This window comes from Guillardia theta (assembly GCF_000315625.1).
Source record: "Guillardia theta CCMP2712 unplaced genomic scaffold GUITHscaffold_95, whole genome shotgun sequence".
In the NCBI taxonomy this organism is placed as follows: Eukaryota; class Cryptophyceae; order Pyrenomonadales; family Geminigeraceae; genus Guillardia; species Guillardia theta.
In genome coordinates, this window is record NW_005434579.1 from 100,751 (window position 1) to 123,606 (window position 22,856).

Below are 22,856 nucleotides of genomic sequence, written 5' to 3' on the forward strand. Positions count from 1 at the left end.
CAAGGGGATGACTGATGGATTCCAAACAGACCTCTCGCACATGCACGAGGAGGAAGACGAGGGAGACGAGAAGAGGGAGGAGGGAGAAGAGGGAGGAGGGAGGAGGGGATAGCTGCGGTTCCCATTCCATGCTCAGAGATCAGCATGAAGGTCCCGACGCCATTGGGCGTCTAGCAAGATCATCGGCGAATCGAGCGAAACTTGTAAGGGCCGGATGCTCGATCCACTCGGTCTATGACGTCCCGTCGCCGGAGAGGTTGGAAGGAGTCCTTCTCCATGCCATGACGCCGGTTGACTTGTGGAGCAGGAAACTCCGACGGGCTGCGAGCGACGGCCGTTCGAGCGTGAGCGACAGAGACGACAGCTCCTGCTACTTCGGGGGATCCTCCGAGTCTGAGGTCAGCCTGCGTCTCATGGCGCTGCTCGCTGACGGCAGGAGAAGATCGCAGATTACACGGCATGGAAGAAGCACGGGAGGCGACTGGCGGCAGCCTACCGATGCTTGCGGACATCGGCAGTGTTCGCGTGCTTCGATGCCGACGAGATGGACAGACTGGCCGACAAGATCTCGACAGAGAAGTTCTGTGCCTACGTGCCTGCTCGAACTTGCGCGATGCAGGAGGAGCAGGGCGACGGGATCTGCTTGTTCCTGCACCGAGGAGCCGTCAGCTGCTACTCCAAGGGCAGCGACACCTTCCACCTCGCCGAAAGTGACTACGGGAGGAAGATGTTCAGCAAGACTGCTCCTGTGCTGCACCCACATGCTCGCTCCTCTCTGACTCTCCCCCAGGCTCTCATCTGCGACCTCGCCTTCGTCTCCGGCTGCCCATGGCCCTTCTCCGCCGTCACCGACAGCGACTCGGAGGTCATCGTGATCATGAGATCGCAGCTGGACGACATGCTGGGGGACGCCAAGACCGAGAAGAAGGCGATGAGAGATGTGGAGGGAGAGCCAAGTCGCTGATCCTCCTAGCAGGTCTCGGCGCACTTCCGGTACCTGTCGGAGAGGTCGAATGTGGAGTTCAAAGAGTTCTCGGAGACCTTTGTTGGTGGACCTGACCAGCTCCTTCCCATCTTCCGCGGGGTCAGACCTCCTCCTGCTCCTCCTGCTCCTCCTGCTCCTCCTGCTCCTGCTCCTCCTCTTCTTCTTCTTCTCCTCCTCCTCCTTAACTTCCCCCCCCCCGGAGGTTTCATCTCTCACTTGGCCTGCAGGTCATGAAGCACCCGACCATGCCTCCGAACTTCCGGCCTCTGATCGCTCCTGTTGCTGTGCGGCTGAAGGAGCTGACGGAGAACATCGCTCCCTCTCTCTTTCACCAGGCAGAAGATCTCCTATCCTCCTCAGCGGTCAAGCAAGACAGCAGTGACAACCTTGCCGTCATCCGATCCTACAACATGGAGAGGTCCAACCATCCTCCTCCTCCTCCTCCTCCTCCTCCTCCTCTCCTTGCGATCTTGACGGGACTGCAGAAAACTTGAGCGCCATGGCGACGTGCTCAGCCAGGCGAAGCTGCAGATCGATCTGTCAACAGCCACGTCGAGGAAAGCAAGACACGACATGCTGGTGCTTGTTGCAACCGTTATGTTGCAATGAAACACTTCAGGTGCTGAGGGATCACTGTCGGGTAGCCAACAACTGGCAGACGCTAGAGAGGTATGCTCGATCAGTTTCCAACTCAGGGATGAGAATGACTGCAGGTTCGAAGACTACGAGCGTAAGGAAGTGATCGGTGCAAAGAGCCTGCAGAATCAGTTCCGAGACTTCAAGATTCAACATGTCGTCGACTACTACGACAGGCAACCCAAGGACTCAGACGTCCCTCGTGATCTCAACCTGGCCCGCAGGCATGGCAGGCGAGCGCCTGACCTGTTGAGGAATGAGATCGCGTTGCATGCGCTCAAGATGAAGGAGCGCATGGAGGAGGCGAAGCAGACCATCTTCGATGCCGTATGGCCCTGAGCCGTTGACGCCACCATGAGCTGACGCCCGAGCAGGGGCTCCTCTCCAAGTACGTGAAGAAGCTGCAGAAGCCCTCAGCCAAAGAGATGAAGGCGAGCGGGAGCAGCGCGTCTTTGACCTCAAAGTCAGGTCGGTGACCTGTCTCAACTTCGTTACTTCCTCCTTCCTTGTCTTGTCGTTTCGTGTCTCATGGGAGGTTGAGCAGGGGGAAAGAATTCTTTGCCGCAGCCTCTGCCCTGGCAGCGAAAGTTTCCTGAGCTCCTGCAGAAGAAAGCAAAGCCCACGGCCAAGGATCGTCTGCCTTCGATAGGCAAGCCAGCTAGACGGAGCCAGTCGGTCGAGCCAGTTGGTGAGAGGCACGAAGAATTTCTGGTATCGAGCAACAAGACTCGGACCATCCTGACGCTCTCTCTCCAGTTCTCGCGCGACTATGGGAAAGAGCTCCTAGAGACATCGCTCACAGGTGCTGCTGCTGCCTTGCTTGCCTCACTTCATGAATGTCCAGCAGCACGCCTCCACCTCTCTGTCTTGGTCTTGATCAAGCTTCTCGTGACTTTGTTTCAGATTCAGAAGATGATCAGGCTGAGCTGAAGTGATGCAAAAATCGGTCCTCGTTCGATAATTTCTTTCTATTTGATTCAGAATGTTGTTTGTAATGTATAGATGTTGCTTGTAACTATACACTTGCTACTGTTCCTGGCCACTCGCTATCCCATCGACTGGCTTCTACTTCTTGAACTCGGGTGAACACAACATCTGGCGACGGCACGCGCATCCATATCTATATCAACAGTAACCACACGAGTTCTTCAGCACAGACATCTGGCAACCTTTAGCTTCTTGTCTTTCCATACGCCCTTTCCCTTCCATCAAACCGTCAGTGACTCTAGCAATAAGGCAACTCTTCCTTCTTACCTGCAAGTACAGTCTCAGCTGTCGTTCTCTATCCCGACGATCAATTTTCTGTCGACAAATCAGTCTTGAAGATCTGAGCATGAGGAGTCAAGGTCTCCTAATCTCTTACAAGAATCACGCTAGCAGGCAGCAAGTCTGGCATGCACACGTCGGTTTTCAGTTTCCCGAAGAATCGATTGGTACTCGACGCCGCGCTTGTGCTGTTTGCCTTCCATCGCGACTTGATGACATCTTCTGTTTGCTCCCATTTGTCAAGAAGAATGCAGACTGAGCCAGAGCTCTTGTCCACTTCTACCACAGTTCCTTTTCTCCAGAGAAATTCAGCAGGATCGAGTACCAGCACCGCCTCGTTCATCAGGTCCTCTGCCTTGTGGAAAAATCCTCGCGACTCTCTGACAGCCTGGACAAAAACTTTGAGTGCACATATAGTCAAACAAGGATTCACTACCGGATCATGTACGCGATCTGAGAACAGCTCTTCGAATGAGTTTGAAATTTCTCTTGCCATGATGGTAGCGTCATCCTGTTCCCCACTATAATACAGGCAGTTTCGCCATACCTACCGGGTGGATGTTGATGATGTTTGAGTATCACAACACGTACCTGGATCACATCAAACCGGACTTGATGTGGATTCATGTACTTCCCATCGTTCAGCTTTTGCTGTATCGTCCCGAGGTCCATCGGTCGTTTGACTTTCTGGGAGTAGTTTTCCAATTCGCTAGTGGCTGTAGCGATGGGCTCTAGAAAGGGCCATGCACAGACATGTCCCGTGATATCCTGCCAAACACGCTCATGGCCCATCCCTTTCATCGCTCCGCTCCCACACCTTCAGGAGCGCTTTACACTCTGCCATCGGGCTGACAGCGATAGCACGACAAATCCTCATACTGAAGGTCGGAGGAGGAAGCTTCGCAGCCGGGGGTCGATTGTTGCTCCATTTCTTATAGTTGTTGCAAAATGCAGCTCCTGGCAAATTTTCGATGAGAGAAGTTATCTGTTCATATCCTTCTAGTCCAAAAAACTTCTCGCCGCTCATTTCACTGTAGAAACATCGTCACAGGCTCGTAGATGGAGCTAAGAATTTCCTTTCCTGCGAATTTTGACAGATACTTGCGATAATACTTCACTAGCATTATTTCCAGCCATCCTTTTCTCTGGATTATCAAGAGGAGTGATTCCTGCATCATTGTGAAAATTCAACTAAGTAAGCCTCACAATCCTTACGAAATAATGGTTGAGTGCCACAGTGCATTATCTCACAGGAAAATCTAGATGGTTTACCATCTTGACGAGTCTTGTAGGTCCTTATTGCCTGCACACATTCAAAGTCTCAATTGTGTTTTGATCAGCAGATCTGTAAAAAGATTGTACCCTGTACCCGACGGGGAAAATATGCGTTTCGTCATGAAAGTGTTTATGGCTTGTTATGATTTCACCCAAGCTCTCAAGAACTAGTTTTCCTTCTTCGTTGTATATTGGTAGAGAATATTCTCCTAGCAGGCGATTTGGAGCATCTATGCATAGTGTGTCAAAGCAGATTTTCCACAGAACTCTTGACCTTGTCTGTAAGAAGCGTTCTTTCCATTGTTGTACTGCAATTCTACCTTTTCCCATGATAGATAATGAGCGTCGCTCAATACGGATTGAGAAACATCATTCGTTTTTGCTAGATGCTCCAAAATCTAGAAATCGGGCAAAAGAGTTAGGCTTCTACTTCACTTGAAATTAGATCGAGTAGACCTCTTGCAATTTAGTGAATTTTTCTCCCGTTGGTGCTAGAAACAAGAACATCTTTGCATCATCAACGCTGTAAAAGAGAAAATATCTCATGGTTTCTCTATCAAAATCGCACATTCTACCTGGAATGCATGATGCGGCAAGTCCACCCCCGGATTTGGAGGTCTGGACCTCCAAAATTCAAGATCTTTGACCTTAATTCTATCATGGCACGGTCCTGAGTAATCTTTTCAGCTCCGTCGTCTGTTGCTGTTGGCGATGATTCATGAGTATCAGAGATCTTTCTCTTGTTCGATTTTGTGCCACTTCCATCTTGAGCTTGTGCCTCCAAACATACCGCATTTGAGAGACTGGCCCGATTTCCTGCAGCTTTCACAAGAGCAGCTGCTAGTTGAGAATCTTCAAGATCTTGGCTGTCAACTTCTACATCCACTTGTGTGACCGTCGTAGATGCAGCAGCAGTGGCATTCGAAATTGATCCTGCAGGTGTCAGGTAAGAACCCACGATCGATGCTTTTGAGCAGCACCTTCAACATCGCCCCCTTCACTGTCACTCGAGGTTGTCAGTCCTGAATCAGCCTGCGCACTCTTCATCGTGCGCCTTGATTGCAATCCTTTGCTCAATTCACAACACCGTTTGTCTCTGTTGCTCGTATCTTCACGGCATTGAACCTTCGGGGATTTCTGTTCGAACGAATTGCACCCAGCTCAAACACCTGCAACTACAAATTTCGTTCAGTGCCCCACCCTTTTCATTTCATTGAAAACATTCATGAGCTTTCTGATTTGTTGATCAATCAAAGCATATCTCGGATACAGCAGACAGCAAAATTCTTCAGCTTGGAGGTAACTACGCTGTTCAATACATACAGACATTGTTGTCAGGAGTGAAATTGCAGAATGCACTTTTAAGAATCAAGGACATCAATTTGGGAGATCATCTTGAGTGAATGGGATAATCATTCATGCGGATCTGTACATATTTTGTTCCAGGAGAGTGAGGTATGTATCAGTGAGCAAGGGTGCGGGAGGATGGTTCAGAGAGAATGGGAGGGTCGCATGAACACATTGAAGGGCATGAAGACTGCAGCTGCCCTTCTTCACTTCTACTCCATAGTCCGTGTATGTTCCGATGCCGCCATACTCCTTGCCGCACTCCCTCCCGCCATACTCATTGCCGCACAGCAAGGAGAACCCTCTGAGCAATTCGATGGGACCTAACTCATTTACAAATATCTATTTTCAAATTTGAATTTAACGAATGATATTTGGGCGATTATGAGCATAGAATCTGAAAAAGGAGTATTGTAGTAGCTATCGGTTCAGCGACGATGATGCCTGGGGAGCCACGTTGCTTTGACGCCATGGTGAGAGGAGAGGAGAGGAGAGGAAGGGAGCGGAGCGAGGAGACGAGCAAGGGAGCGGAGCGAGGAGACGAGCAAGGGAGCGGAGCGAGGAGACGAGCAAGGGAGCGGAGCGAGGAGACGAGCAAGGGAGCGGAGCGAGGAGACGAGCAAGGGAGCGGAGCGAGGAGACGAGCAAGGGGAGGTAGGCATAGCGGGATGAGGATTTCAATGGGTTGAAAAAGGGTAAACTTGTGAGATTGAATAAGAAGAGATCAAAGGAATGAGAGGGGAGGAGGGAGGAAGGAAGAGGGGAGGGGAGACTATCTGGTTGAGTAGGAAAAGAGAGCAGATTGCAGAGGCATCGGTAGGAGAAGTAAGCACAAAGATGCAAGATGGGCGAAGAATCGAGTATGAGGAGAAGCTGGAGAACTATCTACGAATAATGAATGGTGTATCTTATGACTTTGCACAGAATTCGCTCAATACATCAATAGAGTAAACTGTGATGAATCTTTAGTCGAATGTCAATTTCATTCAAAACTTACGCTCAACGGTCCATATGTAAAGAACAAGCTTTCACCACCATCTATGTACAGAACTTTCATTTCGATGTAGATCGCTCCTGCATCCTGAGACATTGCCAAGTCAAATGATGAACATGATGGCACGAGGACCTTCCTTGACTCTCTCACCTCAATAGCTTCACGAAACTCCTAGGATCAAAGCCTCGTCCAGACTTCTGCCTCTACACCCTCCAACTCACACTTGCGTTACAAGCATCATCATCACTTCCTGACCTGCAAGATCTCTTGGGGAATTCTCAAAACGCTGCTGCCCGTCACTTCCTCTTCGCTCAGCAGAGGATTCCTGCCGACGTTGAGATCCTCCAGTCTCTCGCATCTGTGCAACGCCATGGGGATCTAAAGTACCGAGACTCACACTAGCCTTCCCCAGCTCCTCTTCCTCTGCTTCTCTGCTCCGGCCCACCTGCCCTCATTGCTCCCTTCTCTTCCTTGCTCACCTCTTTGATCAAGTTGGAGAACAGGTTCAAGTACTGCAGGTACTTCAAATCTCCCACTGCCTGCAGAAGCACAAATTCATCTGGGACAGATGAGACGGACAAGTGATACCTGTGGAATCTCAGAGATTTGGTTGAAGGACAGAGCTAGCGTGACAAGTCTTGTGTGTTTTGATATGTAATCAGGAATGATTTTGATGTTGTTCCTGTCAAGAAATCGTCAGCACATTCGCTGCGCTCAGTACAACATTCATCGTTCCTTGACAGGGAGAGGGCTTCAAGGTACTTCATGTTACTCAGCGCATCCGGGATCTCACTGATCAAATTCCTATCCAAGTACAAGAAGGCCAGGACTGCACTTGCGATCAGACAAGGCTCACAAGAAGGACTAGGACTCGTTTACACTCATATTCTGGATTCTTCCAGATGACATTCGGAACCTGCAATGACGTCAACGTTCATCAAGATCAGCAAACGCTGACACCTGCTGGATCTCCTTCTCCTGCCAATTCAGGCTCTGCAACAAGAGGATGTCAGCGGGGGATATGCAGCGGCTGCCATGACCAGATGGCCTCGTTGCTCCTCTTTGTCCTCCTCGACTGGTTGCGCTGCTGTGCTGTCTGACCAGGAGCTCTCAGATGCAGTCAAAGACAAGCGTAAGGACCCAAGTGCGGGAGCTCGGCCGACTGAGCTTGCTGGATCCTCGAGGGGATGTCCTGGTCCTGTGACGGTTGTTAGGCAGACGTCGCAGGGGACGCGCGTCAGACGTGGTGGGGAGGGATGGAGATGTTGGAGGGACAGGTTTGTAGCTCAAAGCCCTGCCTCTCCGTCGGGTGAAACCTCCTGTCCCGGTGGAGCCTTTCATTCCGCAAATCTGCGCTCAGCCCCAGCACAGCATTCCGCTGGATGTGTCCGGCTTGTAGGCTGAACCAAAGTCAGCTGTGCTCTCACACACAGCCAAGGGATACTTGCTGATCCAAAGATGGACGTCACTTTTCGAGCTCGCTCGGAACGTCAGCGTTGTCCGCTCTAATATCACCTGAAACTTGCAGGTATCCTGCGGCCTTTGGGTTGAGACCTTGTACGTTGAGCTCGCAAGAGGAGGACGAGGACGAGGAGCAGGAGAAGGAGGGAGGAGGGAACAGGGAGGAGGGAGGAGGAGAACCTTGTCAGCCGTTAGCACGTAGATAATGCAGCTTCTGGTCATATCAACAATCCGAGCAGGCCTGGGGACGCAAATCTCTCAGACTCGCTTACGTCATCAACTCACTCACCTCATCCTCTCAAGACTGTCAGCGAGTGCGGCCTCCAGCTCCCCCACCGTCTTCTCAAGTCTCCTCGCCTTCTTCACATTCGCCTTTGACGTCGCGTCCGACCTCGCCTGCCGCTGGCGTCACACAACAGGCGAGAAGCTGACATGCTCGCCTTGATGGCAGCGATGCTCGAAGTCGCTGCGGAGAGGTTGTGCTCTATCGACTCCTTGTGATGCCGCAGCTTGACCTGATCGTCCCAGAAGAACTTGAGCTTGCCGTACACGTTCTCCTCGTCTGCCCACATCTCGTCAGACCTCATCTCGCTCGCTCTCGCTCTCTCTCTCAGACTTGCCGTACTGGCCCGAGCAGTACTGTACCCACACCTTGTCCCAAGTCCGACGCTCCTCCCCTTCTGTACGAACAAGTAGCCATCCTGCCGCAAGCAACTTAGCAACTCTACTCCCCCGCTCCTCGTACCTTGAAGGCTGATCACTTCCTCCATCTCTACGCGCCTTGCTCCTCCTCGGCCCTAGGCTGCAACATGGAAGGAGACTGAGGCTCAGGAGAGCTGCTGCTGCGTCTCATGGTGGGCGAGGAGCGAGCGGGTAGGAGCAATGGGGGCCCTACTCGAAAAGGATGGAAATGGAAATCTGGAGCGCTAGGGAAGGCCCAGGGGCAGGGGGGGGAGGGGAAAGAGAGAATCAGACAGGAAGGAGAACGAGAGGGATGATGAAACATGGAGGCAGACAACTTTGACACGAACAGTTCAAGTCAGCAGAATCACCCGACGGAACAGGAGCCAAGGGCATAGCACGACAGGGGTCAGGTGAAGGAGCATACACTGAGCCTTCGCCACGAGAGGTCGATCACGGATGGTTTACTATCCTTGTTTCACGCTTAAGAATATGCGGATGCAACGTGGAGATGATCAATCCCCACGCGGACGTCTTTGACCCTTTAGTTCACGGTAGACTCGCGCGAGTAGAACTCATCAAGAATCTTTCCGTCGATACGCTGCAAACCAAGTGAGCCAAACAAGAAAAGGAGGAGCTGCTTGGTACCTTCAACATTTCCCTAGGGAAAGTGCGGCAAAGTCCCCATGCAATATCCAGAGAGGTGAAGATATCACGCATCTCATACGATCCCTGGCATAAGTCAGCCTCGGAATCCAACCATTCCGGTCAAGGCCACACCTGAGCAAGGAAGCGCTCCTCGAACTTGGTAAGGAACTCCAAGTACAAGAGATCGTCGGGAGTCAAAGCTTCCTCTCCGACGACAGATTTCATAGCAGCAGTATCCTGCCATCCCGTCAGCCCACTCCCTCCCGACAACTTTTCTCGACACCTTCCCGATAGCGTAGTTGGCGTACATCTGGTTGGACAAGGCGTCGTGGTCCTTGCGAGTCATACCCTGACAAGGAGCATGAGTGGGAGGAGCTAGCAAGACCGCCGCTTACCTCTCCGATGGCGCTCTTCATAAGACGAGACAAGGAAGGCAACACGTTGATGGGAGGATAGACCTGCCTGTTGTGAAGATGCCTGTCGATGTACACCTGCCAGCACTCCTCTCAACATTGTATTGGGTCGTCAGGCTTGCCAACCTGTCCCTCAGTGATGTATCCAGTAAGATCAGGGATAGGGTGAGTAATATCGTCGTTGGGCATGGTAAGAACAGGAATCTGGGTGATCGACCCGTTGCGCCCCTGACAACAAAATGAGAACCAACGAGGATCAGCGTGTCAATCTCACCTCAACACGACCAGCTCGCTCGTAGATGGTGGCCAAGTCAGTGTACATGTAACCAGGATAACCACGACGTCCGGGAACCTCCTCACGAGCAGCGGACACCTGACAACATGCATGTCATCAACCGTGAAAGACACACCCCAAGGATAGACACACCTCACGAAGGGCATCGGCGTATGAGGACATATCAGTCAAGATAACCAGAACGTGCTTGTCGCACTGTAGAACCCGTCAGTATTCACGTCATACGCTCTCTACCATCGGACCTGGTAAGCAAGGTACTCGGCAGTGGTCAAGGCAAGACGAGGGGTGATGATACGCTCGATGGTAGGATCGTTAGCCAAGTTCAAGAAGAGGCACACGTTCTCCATAGATCCGTTCTCCTCGAAGTCCTTCAACGACCAGTCAGCCCGGTTCAACTCGCACTTCACGGGCGTACTTGTTTGAAGAAGCGAGCAGTCTCCATGTTCACACCCATAGCTGCGAAAACAATGGCGAAGTTGCTCTCTCCGTGATCGGCAGCGCCCTGTTAACTCATGTCAGATATGAAATGTTTGAATTCAGAGGATCCGCACCTTGGCTTCCTTCTTCACGAGACCAGCTTGACGACAAATCTGTGACGATCTTAGCGCATAACCTCACACGGAAGAAGAAGCATACTTGAGCAGCAATCTCGTTGTGAGGCAAACCGGCGGCAGAGAAAAGGGGAATCTTCTGACCGCGCGCAATGGAGTTCATGGTGTCAATGGCCGAGATACCTATTCGCACTTAGTTCTATCCGACACACAAGTTTGTTAGTACCAGTCTGGATCATTTCCTTGGGGTAGATACGAGAGGCAGGGTTGATGGGCATACCCATAATGTCAAGGTAATCCTCGGGCAAAACAGGGGGACCCTAAATTCAACAATCAATCAACCATCAGAGTTTCTCTCGCCGCAGTTGCTTCACCTTGTCAATTGGCTTTCCAGATCCGTTGAAAGTTCTTCCAAGCATATCTTCGGACACGGGAATCTTCAACACCTCGCCAGTGAACTGAACAGTGGTGTTCTTGTTGTCGATGCCGCTGGTTCCCTCGAACACTTGCACAACGGCCTTGTTTCCGGAGATCTCCAAAACCTGGCCACGCTTCTCGTCTCCGTTGCCGAGCTTGAGGGTAACAATCTCGGCATATTTGGGGAACTGAGCAGAGACGTCAGTGAGACAACTGCTGTACTGACGTATGAGGCTAGCCTGACCTTCACTTTGTTGAGGATGACGAGAGGACCTTGCACAGCCTTCACGGTCTTGTACTCTACATAGTGAGTAAGAAACTTTCTTTGCCAACAGCGCTATCAACGGTCACTTACCAAGGCGAGGCTTCACGACGTAGTTCCTCACAGCAGCAGCAGCCTGACAGCTCAAGTCAGAAGATCGACAAGAGCTGCAGCCACAGCGATGTCGCGCACCTGAACTGCTGGAGCAGCCTTGGGCGGAATGGTGGATCCACCCCCGAAATCCAAATCGATCAAAGACATGTCTGCGCAAGAGGAGCCTTTCAGAACTTCGAGATAGATTAAAAAGTTAAGACGTTCACAGTATGCCAAAGGAACATCCCGCCTTACTATATCTACAACTTGCACAACGAAAAATTACGACATGACAGACATGAGCGATTCGTGAGCCCTGTCAACCATCTCTAAATGCGCTGAATGAAATAAGCTTTGCTCCTAAGAACATTACATAATTGGGATGTGCTCTCGCGTTTGGGGATTGCACCTATCAAAGAACAAGAGTTGAAGGTTCCTAGTATGTACACGTACGCACGCTCAGTCATTCAATCTGGATCAACATGGTAGCGCCGTGAATTGTGAAGAAGAAGAGAGAAGAGGGGTGCAGGGAGCACGGAGAGGCAGGAAGCATCTGGTTGACAAGCACTGGCGCAACGCGGCATGGCGAGGGCGAGAAGCGACGGGGGAACATTGTCATCACGCAGGGGGAAGGTCGGCATGAGAGGCAGCGGGCGAGGAGGAATACCTCAACCAACTTGGCATTTCGTAAAACATACATTTTAGTTGGTATGGACAATTGATTGCAATATACCTTTTAAATGACAGATCAACAACTAATCCTGATTTTATTATACAAAAAAGCATTTATAAAATATCGTTTTGTACACGAAATGGATAGGATCTCTAGCTTATCAAATATTTTCAATACTGATTATTTATAAATGTTTTATCAATATCAAAAACTTTACTCAAGTTATTATAATTAAGTACTGAGAGAATTGGTATGCCTAAAGGGTGTAGGAGTTCTAGACACGCCAACTTGGAATGGGAACTGAATTTGGTCTTCTACGCCCCGGCAGTTTTACATCTGTATGGAGTTTTTAATATTAGTACCAGAGTTTTAAAAAGAGAGAAGATTTTTTTTTCATTGAAAGAGAGGGGACTAGTCTGATATCACAAATAAATATTATAAAAATTAACTGTATTTTATTGTACAAAAACAATGTACTTTTTTGTATGAACTATAATGTTTGTTTATACACAGATAGTTGCTGTTGTATCATCATAATAATGTTTTATCGCCTACCTCTGGAGCAGAAAAATACTTATTAAAAATACTGACCGTTATCCTTGATTGTAATGTAGTAACGGAGGTGTGGTTCACCGGCTTTCGCGGATTTCTCTCAAGATTGACCCGACAGTATGAGGATTCAAGTCAAGTATGAAGATCAGCAGCGGTCGTATGGCGAAGGAGCAAGCAGACGTTGCGACTCAGTATGACCAGAGAGTCAGCGACAGCTGGCAGTAGCATGACGATGAAGAGTGAACGGAAGGACATGGAGGGGGCTTTGCGCCAGATGAGAAGAGATAGGAATTAGCTTGTTGAACGCTACTTTTACCTGAGACGAAGCCACGTTGAGGTGCGACTTCGTGATAAGGGCGAAGATTCGAGCCTCAGATCGGGCAGAAAGAGAGGAGGGCAAGAAGCATGGGACCAGACTCTGACAGGAGCTCATGTAGGTGCTGACCTGGAGCCTCCCTACATGCTCTCACCTAGCAGGTAAAGACTACATGCTCCTGCAGCTTTGATGTGTGACCCGTGTGATGGAAGGGGGGCAAGGATCCTTGCGGATGGCAGGACTGCCATCAGCGAGCTAGACAGGAGCACAGTACAGGCGAGCAAACGAATCGGCGTTGCAGGAGCATCGTCACTGGGTATGGAGACTGGGTGGGGGAAGAAGCTTGCTCCTAAATGTATCTGGTCAGTTTTCTTCGAGGTGACAGTGATCAGGAGCAAGGGATGTATCGTCGTAGGATTGGCGGTACAACAGCTCAGGATCCAACGCCCTGCTCTCCCTCACCCTCGTGCTGGCAGAGGTACAGCCCGACAAACGCGCAAGGGTGGCTCTTTCATAGCAAGTCGATCTCGTACGGGGCAGGTGAGATTAGAAACATGTTCAGCATGCGAGGGATCATGTGGCTGCAGAGCCAAATTGCCTCGAACCTGTCAGCCATTCGTCTTCCAAGACGGGGAAATCTTCGACGGGGCCCCTTGGCAAGAAATTTGCCCATGTCCCTGCAGTGTCGCAGTTCTGACGGTCCAGCAGTGGCCGGTGACGTCATCATCTGTGGTGTGCGAACTATCCATGGGTCCTGCTCCTTTCCTCTCCCCGTCCTCTATCGACTTGACGGGCTGCGCTGCCAGGGGGTCGGCAGAGATCTTCTTCAGTCGCAACGGGGTCCAGGAGGCGTCAGTACGGGACACAGAAGTTATCAATCAGTTGACCAGCTCGACGGAGTCTTCCTTTCTGTACCCGACAGTCCAAGTCCATGTCGACTGAGTCCGGTCGTCCCGCTGACGGGCCCGCAGATCTCCGACGGAGAAGTCGTCGTCATCGAGACATCCGATGATGTGCAAGGTAGTCGAGCTGCGCAGAGCAGAACGTCCCGAGTCGATCACGGTGGACTTGTCTGCACACCATCAGTTGCCATCGACTCAGGTGGACCTGCCAGTATGGCAGAAGTCTTGGATGATGCAGCCTGTAGGAATAGGAGGCTCCCTCTACCTTGGAGAGTACAAGGCGGAGGTAGAGCCCTGTCGCTACGCTGATAGCAGTTGAATCGTGATTCAGGTCTCGGTCAACCATGATGTCATGACGGCTGATTTCAAGTCAAGGTAGTGCTCCTGTGACCTGCTCATCTGCTGCTCCTGGTTGTCGAGAGTTTCTGACTTGTTTCCTGCTCGTGCTCTTCGTTCCTTTCGATCATCTCACTATCTCCCCGACGTTTCTCGGCCTCTTCCGCGCTTTCGATCTTTGCGCTCAGCATGGACGCGTCTCCCAACCATGCAGCAGAATCAGCCGTGTTTGTGGCGGAGAAGGCAAGTAGAACTGTCAAGTTTTGAGGGTTCAAATTCTCCAAGGTACTCGAGAAGACCGTCATTCATGGACAGCTGGACTGGAGCTCGACCTACTTCGAGGTCACCATCCTCCTGGCAGACAAGGACGAGGAGGAGCCCTGTGGCGTCGATGTCTACGTGGGGCTCTTTGAGGGGACCTTGTCGACTGTTGGGTACTTCATCTCCTTCTCCTTCTCCTTCTCCTTCGCTTTCTCCTCCTCCTCCTCCTCCTCCTCCTCCCTCTCCTCGTCGGCTCTACCTCTCTTCCACCTCATCTTTCCTCCCCCTTCCTGCACCTCCCTATCATTGTCAACCTTGTCGTCATCATCAGCTGAAAACTTTGCAGGGGATGGCCCGGGATCCGACCCAACTCGTACTCTCTCCGGGTATGCCTGCTCCTGCTACTCTCACTGCAGGCGCGCTGCTGAACCTTGCGGGATAGGGGAGGGACGGTGTGCTGCACTTCAACGACGGGGTGGAGGAAGGTGAGGAGGATGCGGGGGAGGCAACTCGTGCGACTGGAGCCGCAGGGACGACGAAGATGGAAGATCGAAGCAAGGAGGGCACGAGATGGACGTTCGCAGCTGGGGACATCGTGGGCTGTGGAGTGATCAGGTCGACAGGGCAGGTGCAGCGAGTCTGTGTTGCTGTGGGAGTTAAGTTTCCTTCTTGCCGTGCAGCTCTTTTTCACCAAGAATGGCACATGGGTGACCGTCGCTTCTCCCTCCTCTCTCCCTTTCTTCCCTCTCTCCTCTCCCTTTCTTCCTCTCTCCCTTTCTTCCTCCTCCTCTCTCCCTTTCTTCCTCCTCCTCTCTCCCTTTCCTCCTCCTCCTCTCTCCCTTTCCTCCTCCTCCTCTCTCCCTTTCTTCCTCCTCCTCTCTCCCTTTCCTCCTCCTCCTCTCTCCCTTTCCTCCTCCTCCTCTCTCCCTTTCTTCCCTCTCCCCTCTTTCCCTCCTCCTTCACCTGTCCTCTACTCTCTCATGGCCTCAATTCCCTCGCTCCTCGCTCCCTTCTCTACTCAACTCTCTCCTTCCTCCTCCTCCTCCTCCCCTTTGCCCAGATCATTCTCCTGTCCTCGTTATCCTTGGCTTGCTCTCTTGTTCTACAGTCTTTCCGGCTCTCTCCCTTGCTATTCTCCATCCCCAACCATTCCTTCAGATTCGCTTCCTCCTCGACACTCCCTTGAAGCCTAATGCGCAACTCACCCCAGCATGTGCCCTTCGGACGTCGGTAAGGCCTCTACTCTCGTTCTCGTGTCATGCTCGCTTGCAGGGTGTCGTTGCGTTCAACGTGGGGCAGAGGAGGTTCTGCTTCGATTTCGCTCCTCTCACTGCGCTGGGTTCAAACTTGGTCTGATGTGTGACTTGCTAACATGCTGGCAGTGTCTTCGGGCAAGATAACCAACTCCTCCTCCTCCCCTACTGGTTCAGATGGCAAGAACCCAGACAGCCGTCTGTCTCCTCGTGGAGCTGGTGAAGGGTTGAGGTTGACAACCTGCCTTCGCGCGTGTCATCGGAGAGGGTTTGACATGTTTTTTTTTCCTTGGCCAACAGGTCGGTGACTGATCGCAAGATGTGCATCAAGTGCTTTGAGAAGACTTCGGGTCACTTTGCAATGTCGCTATGGAAGTCTTACACTCAGTGAAGATATGCTGGGAGAACCGTGCATATCGTGCAGGTCGAAGCAGATGTTCAAGGACGGGGAGCAAGAAGGCAGAGGCGCTGTGCAGGTTTGTACCTCTTTCCGCTGACGGAGGATCTTTGAGGTTCATCATGGACAGGAGGGCGACACAAGTTTGCTGTCATCGATCAGGCCTGACGACGACGGAGCAAACGAGTCTCAGCAGACAAGACGGTAGAGCAAGAGGAATTGCTTAGTCGAGATGTGACTGACTGTTTGATGACACAACTAGCAACTTATTCTCCATGACAAGTGACAAGGGCAACAACAGCAGTGGCGTGAGCGTTTTTCTCACCTCAGGTCTCTCCGCTCAATGTCCCGGCGGGAGCTGACCGGCAAGAAAGGTGGGAGGCTGATCAGTTTCTCGGGGTCGAAAGTACATGAAGAATTGTATTCGACACACCTCAAGGGTAAATTCTCAAAGACACGCTGTGCTGATTATCTTGCTGTTTCTTGCTGTCTTGCCTTCTTTGTACGCCCTTGCTCTTGTGCTTGACGCGTGGAATGGACAGGGTTCAACAGACTTGAGGACAGTCTGTTGAGATTGGATCAATCTCGACAGAGGAACGGCAAAGGTGAGGATTTACAGCAGAGAACCAGCGCTGTAAGCTCTGCCGTCAACAACAGTATGGCTCACGATTTCTTCCGTGAGACTGTTGACATCGTTCCTATCAGACCAGGAGGAGGAAGAGAACGAGGAGGAAAGGGGGGAGGAGGAGGCTTCCTTCAACATCCCAGACAGATCATCTGACTTGTCTGTGGAGAGGATCGTCGAGGAGAAAGATCGCAAGTGAAGTTCTGCTGAGAATGTCGTTTTTCCTCTCATCCGCGAGCCTCGTCGGCAGGTTGAAGCAGGTAGAAGACGCTCTTGACAAGTCTGCAAGGATAGCCTACCAGGAGAGGTCAGGGCCTCCTCCTGACCCCAGCTCGATTGACTGTGTCTGCCAGGACTCTCCGGATGCAGCTGGAGTTGGAGGTCAAAGAGCTGAGAGAGCAAGTCTGGCAAGGAATATGATGGCTGCCTTCTTATCTCTAACTGCAGTTGTACTTGACTTGTGGTCCTGATCCCTCCAGGTTGTCCTCCTCCCAGTCCTGATGGAAAAGCTGACAGCATTTCCTGCAGACGTCAAATCGACAAGGCCGACGACGAGGAGATTGCGAGGGTTGACATGTGCACCATCTCTCGAAACTTTGACACGTCGGTTTCAAGTCCTCGGAAGCTTTTCATATCATCACGCAAGAGCTGTCCACAAGAAATCAAGAGGTTGAATGACAAAGTCTCATGTCCTGTGTCTTCTCCCCTCTGCATAACCAGATGTATCTCTTCTCTCCTTTGTTCTGATTCACTTCTGCGCCATCTCTGCTTCATGAATGAACAGCTGGAGGAAGTGAAGGAAAGCAACCGAATACTTTCAGAGAGGTCAAACTCGACAAAGCCCTTGTCTTCTTCTACCCCCCTCATCTCAACTCCTCCTCCAGGATTTCTTTCCTCGAGGCCGAGAACCAAGAGCTAAAGAACAACCTCAAAGACCTTGTAAGTCCTCGACTTTCCCCTGCCTCCTCTTGACTTCCCGCTGTACCAGACTAGAACTCCTCGTACCCCAGCGAGCGAGGCCTCGTCGACGCACGTTGACCCTGTTCTCCTGCTCTCCCTCTGCCTTCCTCCACGGCTGATGACCTGAAGCAGCACACGAGCGAGACCGACTCTCCCACCATCCTTCGTCCCACCAGGCACCCCCAAGGCCCGTTGGACAAGACCTCTATCAAGCGATGGAGCAAACCTTTCACAGTCTCCTTGACTAGACAGCCGCCCACCAAACCTTCCGTTGAGTCTCTCAACAAGACCGTGACAGCGGGGCAGCCGGACAAGTGCGGAGTCGGGGTGATGCTGATAGTGAACCCGGCGACCAACGTGACCCCATGCTCTCTCCCTCTCTCCCTTCATGTCATGCTGTGCTGAACCAGGTTGTCAATGTGACCTCCGTCGTTCCCGGTAGCTCCCTACCTCAAAACATCTCCTCCTCCTTCTCGTGCTCCGCCTTCTTCTCTTCCTCTTTCTCTCTACCACCACCACAATCCTCCTCCTCCTCCTCCTCCTCCTCCTCCTCCTCCTCCTCCTCCTCCTCCTCCTCCTCCTCCTCGTGGTCATCGACATCATCTTCATGGCACAGGGAGCGCGGCGCATGTAGACGGCAGGATCATGGCAGGTGGGATCAGAGTTGTAGCTGGGAACTCTTGACGCGTGAGAATCAAGGAGACGTCCTGATGGCGGTTGACGGACATTCGCTGAGGTGAGCTCATCGATGATACAGCTGAGACCTGAGAAATCCCGGCAGGCCCGACCTGAGGCCGAAGCTGGACGACGTAGTGAAGAAGATCGTCGGAGGGCCAGGGACAGGTGGCAGCACTTTGACAAGCTGACGCGTCTGATATGACAAGCCGCAGTTGTCAACCTGACCCTCTCTCGACCTGAGACAACTGAGGTGCTTGCTCTTGCGAGGTCTGCTTGAGAGACATGTCTGCCAGGTCTCTCCTCCTTCGCTCCTTCCCTCGCTCGTTCCCCCATCAGTCACCGCAGTTTGATCTCGATCACATTGGAAAGCTGATCTGCTTGAGACGCGAGCTTGCTTTAAACTCTTCCTATATCCTACCTGCATACCGAGTTGGCGTCTGTAGCTATATCGCTGAAGGAACTGAAACCTGATGCTTCAATGCTCGTCCTTGCTCATTGCAACACATCTTGACGAAAACTGAGAAAGTCTCGGTCTGGTCTTGTTTGTCATGCATTCGACGTTCGAACACAATCATATTGTCACATGGGCATACTCAAAATGATCTACCGCTCTGTCGCTCAACGAGCGCTCGTCTAACGCCTCCTCTTTCAGAGCTTTTCTGATCTCTGATCGTCTTCAACAACCCTATGAGGAAGAGAGAGAGAATAGGTAGGAATTGCAGTAAGATCATGAAACACAAAAGTGCGATTGAACTCCCGCTGCTACTCCCGCGGGAGCACGTTAGCCTTGGAATGATCCAAGCATAAGGTCGCGGGCCGTCGAAGCAGGAGGACGCGGGCCGTGGCCTCGGGTCCTCCTCGGAGTCCTGCGGGAAGGAGGAGCCGTGAAGGAGGGAGCTGGAGGCGGTGGGTGACGACGGGGAGGAGGACGGAGACGAAGGGCGGCAGATCGAGGAGGCTGTAGAGGCCATGGTATGCCAAGCGCTTGGCCAGCAGGACTGGGAGTCAGCCGGGGAGAGGGGGGAGGGAGAGGAGGGAGGAGGGCATGGTTGAGGGAAGGGAGAAGTAGGGAAGGAGATAAAGAGGTATCGGGGACACGAGGGAAGTACATTTTATCGGACGCAGTGGTAAGTTGTAAATAGTCCAGCACGCGATCAGCGCCATCTACGCGTTTTGGATGAACTTTCAAAAGCAGTCTGGCTCGTTTGAGGTGGCGATCACTGATATGAGTGAGGGCCAGTGGTCAAGCTACATCATCCACACCTTGCCAGCAAAAGCAACATTACAACCAGTTCCCCATGTCGTCTAGCGAGCAAGCGCAGGCAAAGATTTCTATCCCAGTCAGCGTTTGTGTCATATATATATATCCTTTACTGCACACTCCGTACGCCTGTCTCACTGGCATAGCGCTACATCGTGAGATCGTCGAAGTCCCGCTGCTCTCCTCCATGCATCATCGCCGCCTCGTGGTGCAGCTCCAGCCCGACTTGTCTGTTCCGAAGCTCCCGCACTCGTCGCGCCTCCCGGCTCATGACCGTCTGCTGCTCGCCATGAGGCGCGGGGCGACCTTGACGGCGCCTGAGAGCTGCGCGCTCCCCTCGGCGGTACACGGAGGGGGCAGGGAGGGGCGTCGGGTAGTCGAAGGAGGAGGGGGCAGCAGAGGGGAAGGAGGAGCGGTGAGGGAGGGGCGAGGTAGAAAAAGGATGGCCCGAGGCTACAAGGATTATTTCAGGACTCATGCAAAAAGACGCGGGCCGTGGCCTCGGGTCCTCCTCGGAGTCCTGCGGGAAGGAGGAGCCGTGAAGGAGGGAGCTGGAGGCGGTGGGTGACGACGGGGAGGAGGACGGAGACGAAGGGCGGCAGATCGAGGAGGCTGTAGAGGCCATGGTATGCCAGGCGCTTGGCCAGCAGGACTGGGAGTCAGCCGGGGAGAGGGGGGAGGGAGAGGAGGGGAGGGAGGAGGGCATGGTTGAGGGAAGGGAGAAGTAGGGAAGGAGATAAAGAGGTATCGGGGCATTACCACAGGTAGAAGGCGCTGATCACATGCTGGACTATTTACTACAGGCACAGCATCACGTTATCCACTCTTTAACACGTTCTGTTTCCCTAATTTCGGAATCATTCTCCGTACCCCTTGTATTCCCCTGTTCGAACACCCGTGCTTTCGTCTATCACTTTACACTCGTTATATTGCTATTAGTGCGGAAAATGTACTTATCGTGGCATTTCCGGCAAACGCATTGATGCCCCTTCAACAGAACAGTCGTGTGTGACATGAGCTCGTTTTCGCAGTCCGTGCTGGCTGACATGCAGTCCTCCTCTGCTCTCCCTCCGCTCCTCTCATCAGTTGTACTCTTCGGATCCCCTTGAGATCATCTCAGAGAGGCCGACGTAACCATCCTGATCATGCTGCCGCAGAATCTTTTCCGTCCAACCCTTGCCGAGCTCTAGCCGAGCTCTAGCCACCGAGCTCTAGCCGAGCTCAATAATAGAGGACATAAAGGTGGGGACAACAAGGTTCAATGAGCGATGACGCTCCGAAACGTGCGGTCAGACTGTGAGCTTCAGGCGGACGTGGCAATGAAGAAGCAGAGGTCGAGAGAGGCTATGCAGAGGTCATTGTGGAGTATCTAGGAAGGAGCGACCGAGTATGAGAGGTTGTGGGTAGAAAACAAGGGGTGGGGTAAGGGGGGTGGGAGCTTGAATAAAATAGTTCAGTCTTTTGGAGCCGGACCGAAAGCCGCGAGATCTTGTCTTGCTAATTGTCTTGACTCAATCTGTAATCGGTTTCATAGCAGCGTTTCTGATTGAGCTTGCGGAAAGTGCCTGTAAAGCTCTGACAGAATATCAAGACAAATAAATCCAAATAATCCCTGACAAGATTCGGATAACAATCAGAATCAGAGTTGGCTAGGTGCAGGTATCACTTGGATCCTTTAATCAATGTACCCTCATCTCCTCTATAGCGTAAGCTCGTCGAAGTCCCGCTGCTCTCCTCCATACATCATCGCCGCCTCGTGGTGCAGCTCCAGCCCGACTTGTCTGTTCCGAAGCTCCCGCACTCGTCGCGCCTCCCGGCTCATGGCCGTCTGCTGCTCGCCTTGAGGCGCGGGGCGACCTTGACGGCGCCTGAGAGCTGCGCGCTCCCCTCGGCGGTACACGGAGGGGGCAGGGAGGGGCGTCGGGCAGTCGAAGGAGGAGGGGGCAGCAGAGGGGAAGGAGGAGCGGTGAGGGGAAGGCAGGGGAACGGATGTTTCATTGGAGTCTTGATTGTGGGGTGAGGATCGAGCTGAGTTGGGGGACGCAGGTCGCGGCACGTTGTCGAGATCGGCCACTTGAGGGAAGGAGATTTCCAGGGAGCTAGAGGAGGCAGGGGAGGCTGCAGAAGATGAGCAAAGGGAGGATGAAGAGAGAGAAGGAGAAGGGGGGCAGCAAGTTGAGAGCAAAGTAGAAGCATCAATGGCCTCCAACTCGCTGAACCAGAGCGATGCGGAAGCTCGCGTGGTTGGCGAAGCAGGGCGTGAAAGGGGCATGGAAGGGAGTGCGTGGGTGCTGAGATTTCCGCTGTGGCAGATAATGAAGCAGTTTTTGAATTTACTACAGGGTTCAGTTTCTGATCACGAGGCATGCTGACACATGAAAGCGACGGTCATGTGCTACGAACACGGAAAGAGTTATTCAGGTAGGGTGTAGTAAAGGCCGGCGCTTTCTGCTCTGCCATGGCGAACTTCTCCGTATCAAACTTGCAGCCGGCCATATGCTAATTTGACAGATCGATTGAAGACTCACTTCAACAGCTAATGATCATCTCAGGCCCAGAAATTTGCGGTCAACACGTGAGCTTCTGTGGATGAAGAAGCGGAAGTCAAGAGAAACGTTGAAGAGGTCGTTCAGGAGTAACCTAGGAAGGGCACGAGAGCAGCCGGTTGTAGATAATGCAGGATGGAATAAATGCGTGGGAGATAGCAAATGAGAGCTAGACGACTATGCCCATCGCCAAGGCGTTAGCACGTAGCGTGTGGCGGAAAATAAACTCGACGATGAAAGCAAGAATTCAATGAGTGTGGGAGAGTGAAATGCACGTAGAGCTTTCAAAAAGAACATGACGTGGATGCAAAGCTGACTACAAATCTCAGGCATCGATTAGTTTGGCTTGCCTTCATAAGAAATAACATTATGTATGACATATCTAAACTAGCTATATTTCTTGGACTGCCAATGAATTCTGAGTTGCAACGAAAAGTGATCCAAACCCTGCTGCTCTGCTTGATGCTGTGATGTATGAGAGACGGGAGTAACGATGAAATACAGGAAGCAAGTTGCCGTCAACGATGTTGGGTCGTTGGCTGTGGTCTTCGTGGAAGGAAGAACGCTCCGAGCTAGGTAGGCGACACGTTGGTCAATCATTACTACAGGAAGAAGTCGCTGTTCACGAGGCACGCTGACACATGAAATACAGATCTTTACAGGAGAGAGAATACGGTCCGTGATCATTTACATGAGACGACCCCAGCATGCATCTCTTGGTAAGTAGTAAAAGCCTGTATGAGACTTCCCATGTGATCAAGGAACTTGCTGA

The 22,856-nt window shown here is 52.1% G+C and overlaps 5 protein-coding genes across 5 annotated transcripts; 2 read left to right on the forward strand and 3 right to left on the reverse strand.

The window, feature by feature from the left end:
* Window positions 1-128: 128 nt before the first annotated feature.
* GUITHDRAFT_116392 (hypothetical protein) lies at window positions 129-2,556 on the forward strand (the record flags this gene model as incomplete). The annotated part of the gene is made up of 12 exons (XM_005824354.1): window positions 129-256; window positions 308-398; window positions 437-940; window positions 977-1,084; window positions 1,213-1,403; window positions 1,471-1,564; window positions 1,605-1,654; window positions 1,699-1,948; window positions 1,996-2,089; window positions 2,166-2,332; window positions 2,378-2,423; window positions 2,525-2,556. 12 exons carry the CDS (start codon window positions 129-131, stop codon window positions 2,554-2,556), a joined length of 1,755 nt encoding a protein of 584 aa, XP_005824411.1.
* Window positions 2,557-2,636: 80 nt separating this feature from the next.
* Window positions 2,637-3,731, reverse strand: GUITHDRAFT_116393 (hypothetical protein; the record flags this gene model as incomplete). Its single annotated transcript, XM_005824355.1, has 6 exons — window positions 2,637-2,741; window positions 2,791-2,823; window positions 2,876-2,923; window positions 2,985-3,275; window positions 3,479-3,655; window positions 3,705-3,731. 6 exons carry the CDS (start codon window positions 3,729-3,731, stop codon window positions 2,637-2,639), a joined length of 681 nt encoding a protein of 226 aa, XP_005824412.1.
* A 2,831-nt stretch (window positions 3,732-6,562) lies between these two features.
* On the reverse strand, window positions 6,563-8,664 carry GUITHDRAFT_116394 (hypothetical protein; the record flags this gene model as incomplete). The annotated part of the gene is made up of 14 exons (XM_005824356.1): window positions 6,563-6,590; window positions 6,654-6,706; window positions 6,759-6,881; window positions 6,983-7,042; window positions 7,092-7,185; window positions 7,266-7,332; window positions 7,383-7,419; window positions 7,464-7,496; window positions 7,544-7,599; window positions 7,644-7,701; window positions 8,145-8,205; window positions 8,254-8,360; window positions 8,480-8,526; window positions 8,616-8,664. The coding sequence occupies 14 exons, from the start codon at window positions 8,662-8,664 to the stop codon at window positions 6,563-6,565; spliced, it is 873 nt and encodes a 290-aa protein (XP_005824413.1).
* A 429-nt stretch (window positions 8,665-9,093) lies between these two features.
* GUITHDRAFT_97260 (hypothetical protein) lies at window positions 9,094-11,496 on the reverse strand. The gene is made up of 17 exons (XM_005824357.1): window positions 11,424-11,496; window positions 11,325-11,367; window positions 11,214-11,269; window positions 10,927-11,157; window positions 10,779-10,872; window positions 10,638-10,735; window positions 10,553-10,591; window positions 10,417-10,503; window positions 10,244-10,369; window positions 10,134-10,196; window positions 9,981-10,079; window positions 9,833-9,934; window positions 9,689-9,784; window positions 9,577-9,642; window positions 9,426-9,530; window positions 9,294-9,377; window positions 9,094-9,246 (listed from the first exon to the last, which is right to left on the reverse strand). The coding sequence occupies exons 1-17, from the start codon at window positions 11,490-11,492 to the stop codon at window positions 9,190-9,192; spliced, it is 1,515 nt and encodes a 504-aa protein (XP_005824414.1). The 5' UTR covers window positions 11,493-11,496; the 3' UTR covers window positions 9,094-9,189.
* Window positions 11,497-12,742: 1,246 nt separating this feature from the next.
* Window positions 12,743-18,554, forward strand: GUITHDRAFT_116396 (hypothetical protein; the record flags this gene model as incomplete). Its single annotated transcript, XM_005824358.1, has 34 exons — window positions 12,743-12,788; window positions 12,987-13,026; window positions 13,078-13,181; window positions 13,233-13,288; window positions 13,342-13,405; window positions 13,574-13,616; window positions 13,672-13,776; window positions 13,837-14,053; window positions 14,099-14,142; window positions 14,292-14,350; window positions 14,465-14,537; window positions 14,711-14,750; window positions 14,807-14,849; window positions 14,895-15,071; window positions 15,473-15,594; window positions 15,637-15,703; window positions 15,747-15,849; window positions 15,918-16,004; window positions 16,042-16,093; window positions 16,145-16,218; window positions 16,277-16,344; window positions 16,557-16,670; window positions 16,720-16,834; window positions 16,890-16,946; window positions 16,993-17,041; window positions 17,087-17,118; window positions 17,168-17,246; window positions 17,424-17,464; window positions 17,524-17,578; window positions 17,732-17,956; window positions 18,010-18,037; window positions 18,299-18,335; window positions 18,381-18,442; window positions 18,490-18,554. 34 exons carry the CDS (start codon window positions 12,743-12,745, stop codon window positions 18,552-18,554), a joined length of 2,643 nt encoding a protein of 880 aa, XP_005824415.1.
* Between the last annotated feature and the right edge of the window lie 4,302 nt (window positions 18,555-22,856).

Coding starts and splice junctions, on each gene's coding strand:
- GUITHDRAFT_97260 (XM_005824357.1), bottom strand. CDS start 11,492: ATGTCTTTGATCGATTTGGATTTCGGGGGTGGATCCACCATTCCGCCC. Junction 9,935..9,980: donor AGCGAGCTGGTCGTGTTGAG/GTGAGATTGACA, acceptor TTTTGTTGTCAG/GGGCGCAACGGGTCGATCAC. Junction 9,247..9,293: donor TCCCTAGGGAAATGTTGAAG/GTACCAAGCAGC, acceptor CTTGGTTTGCAG/CGTATCGACGGAAAGATTCT.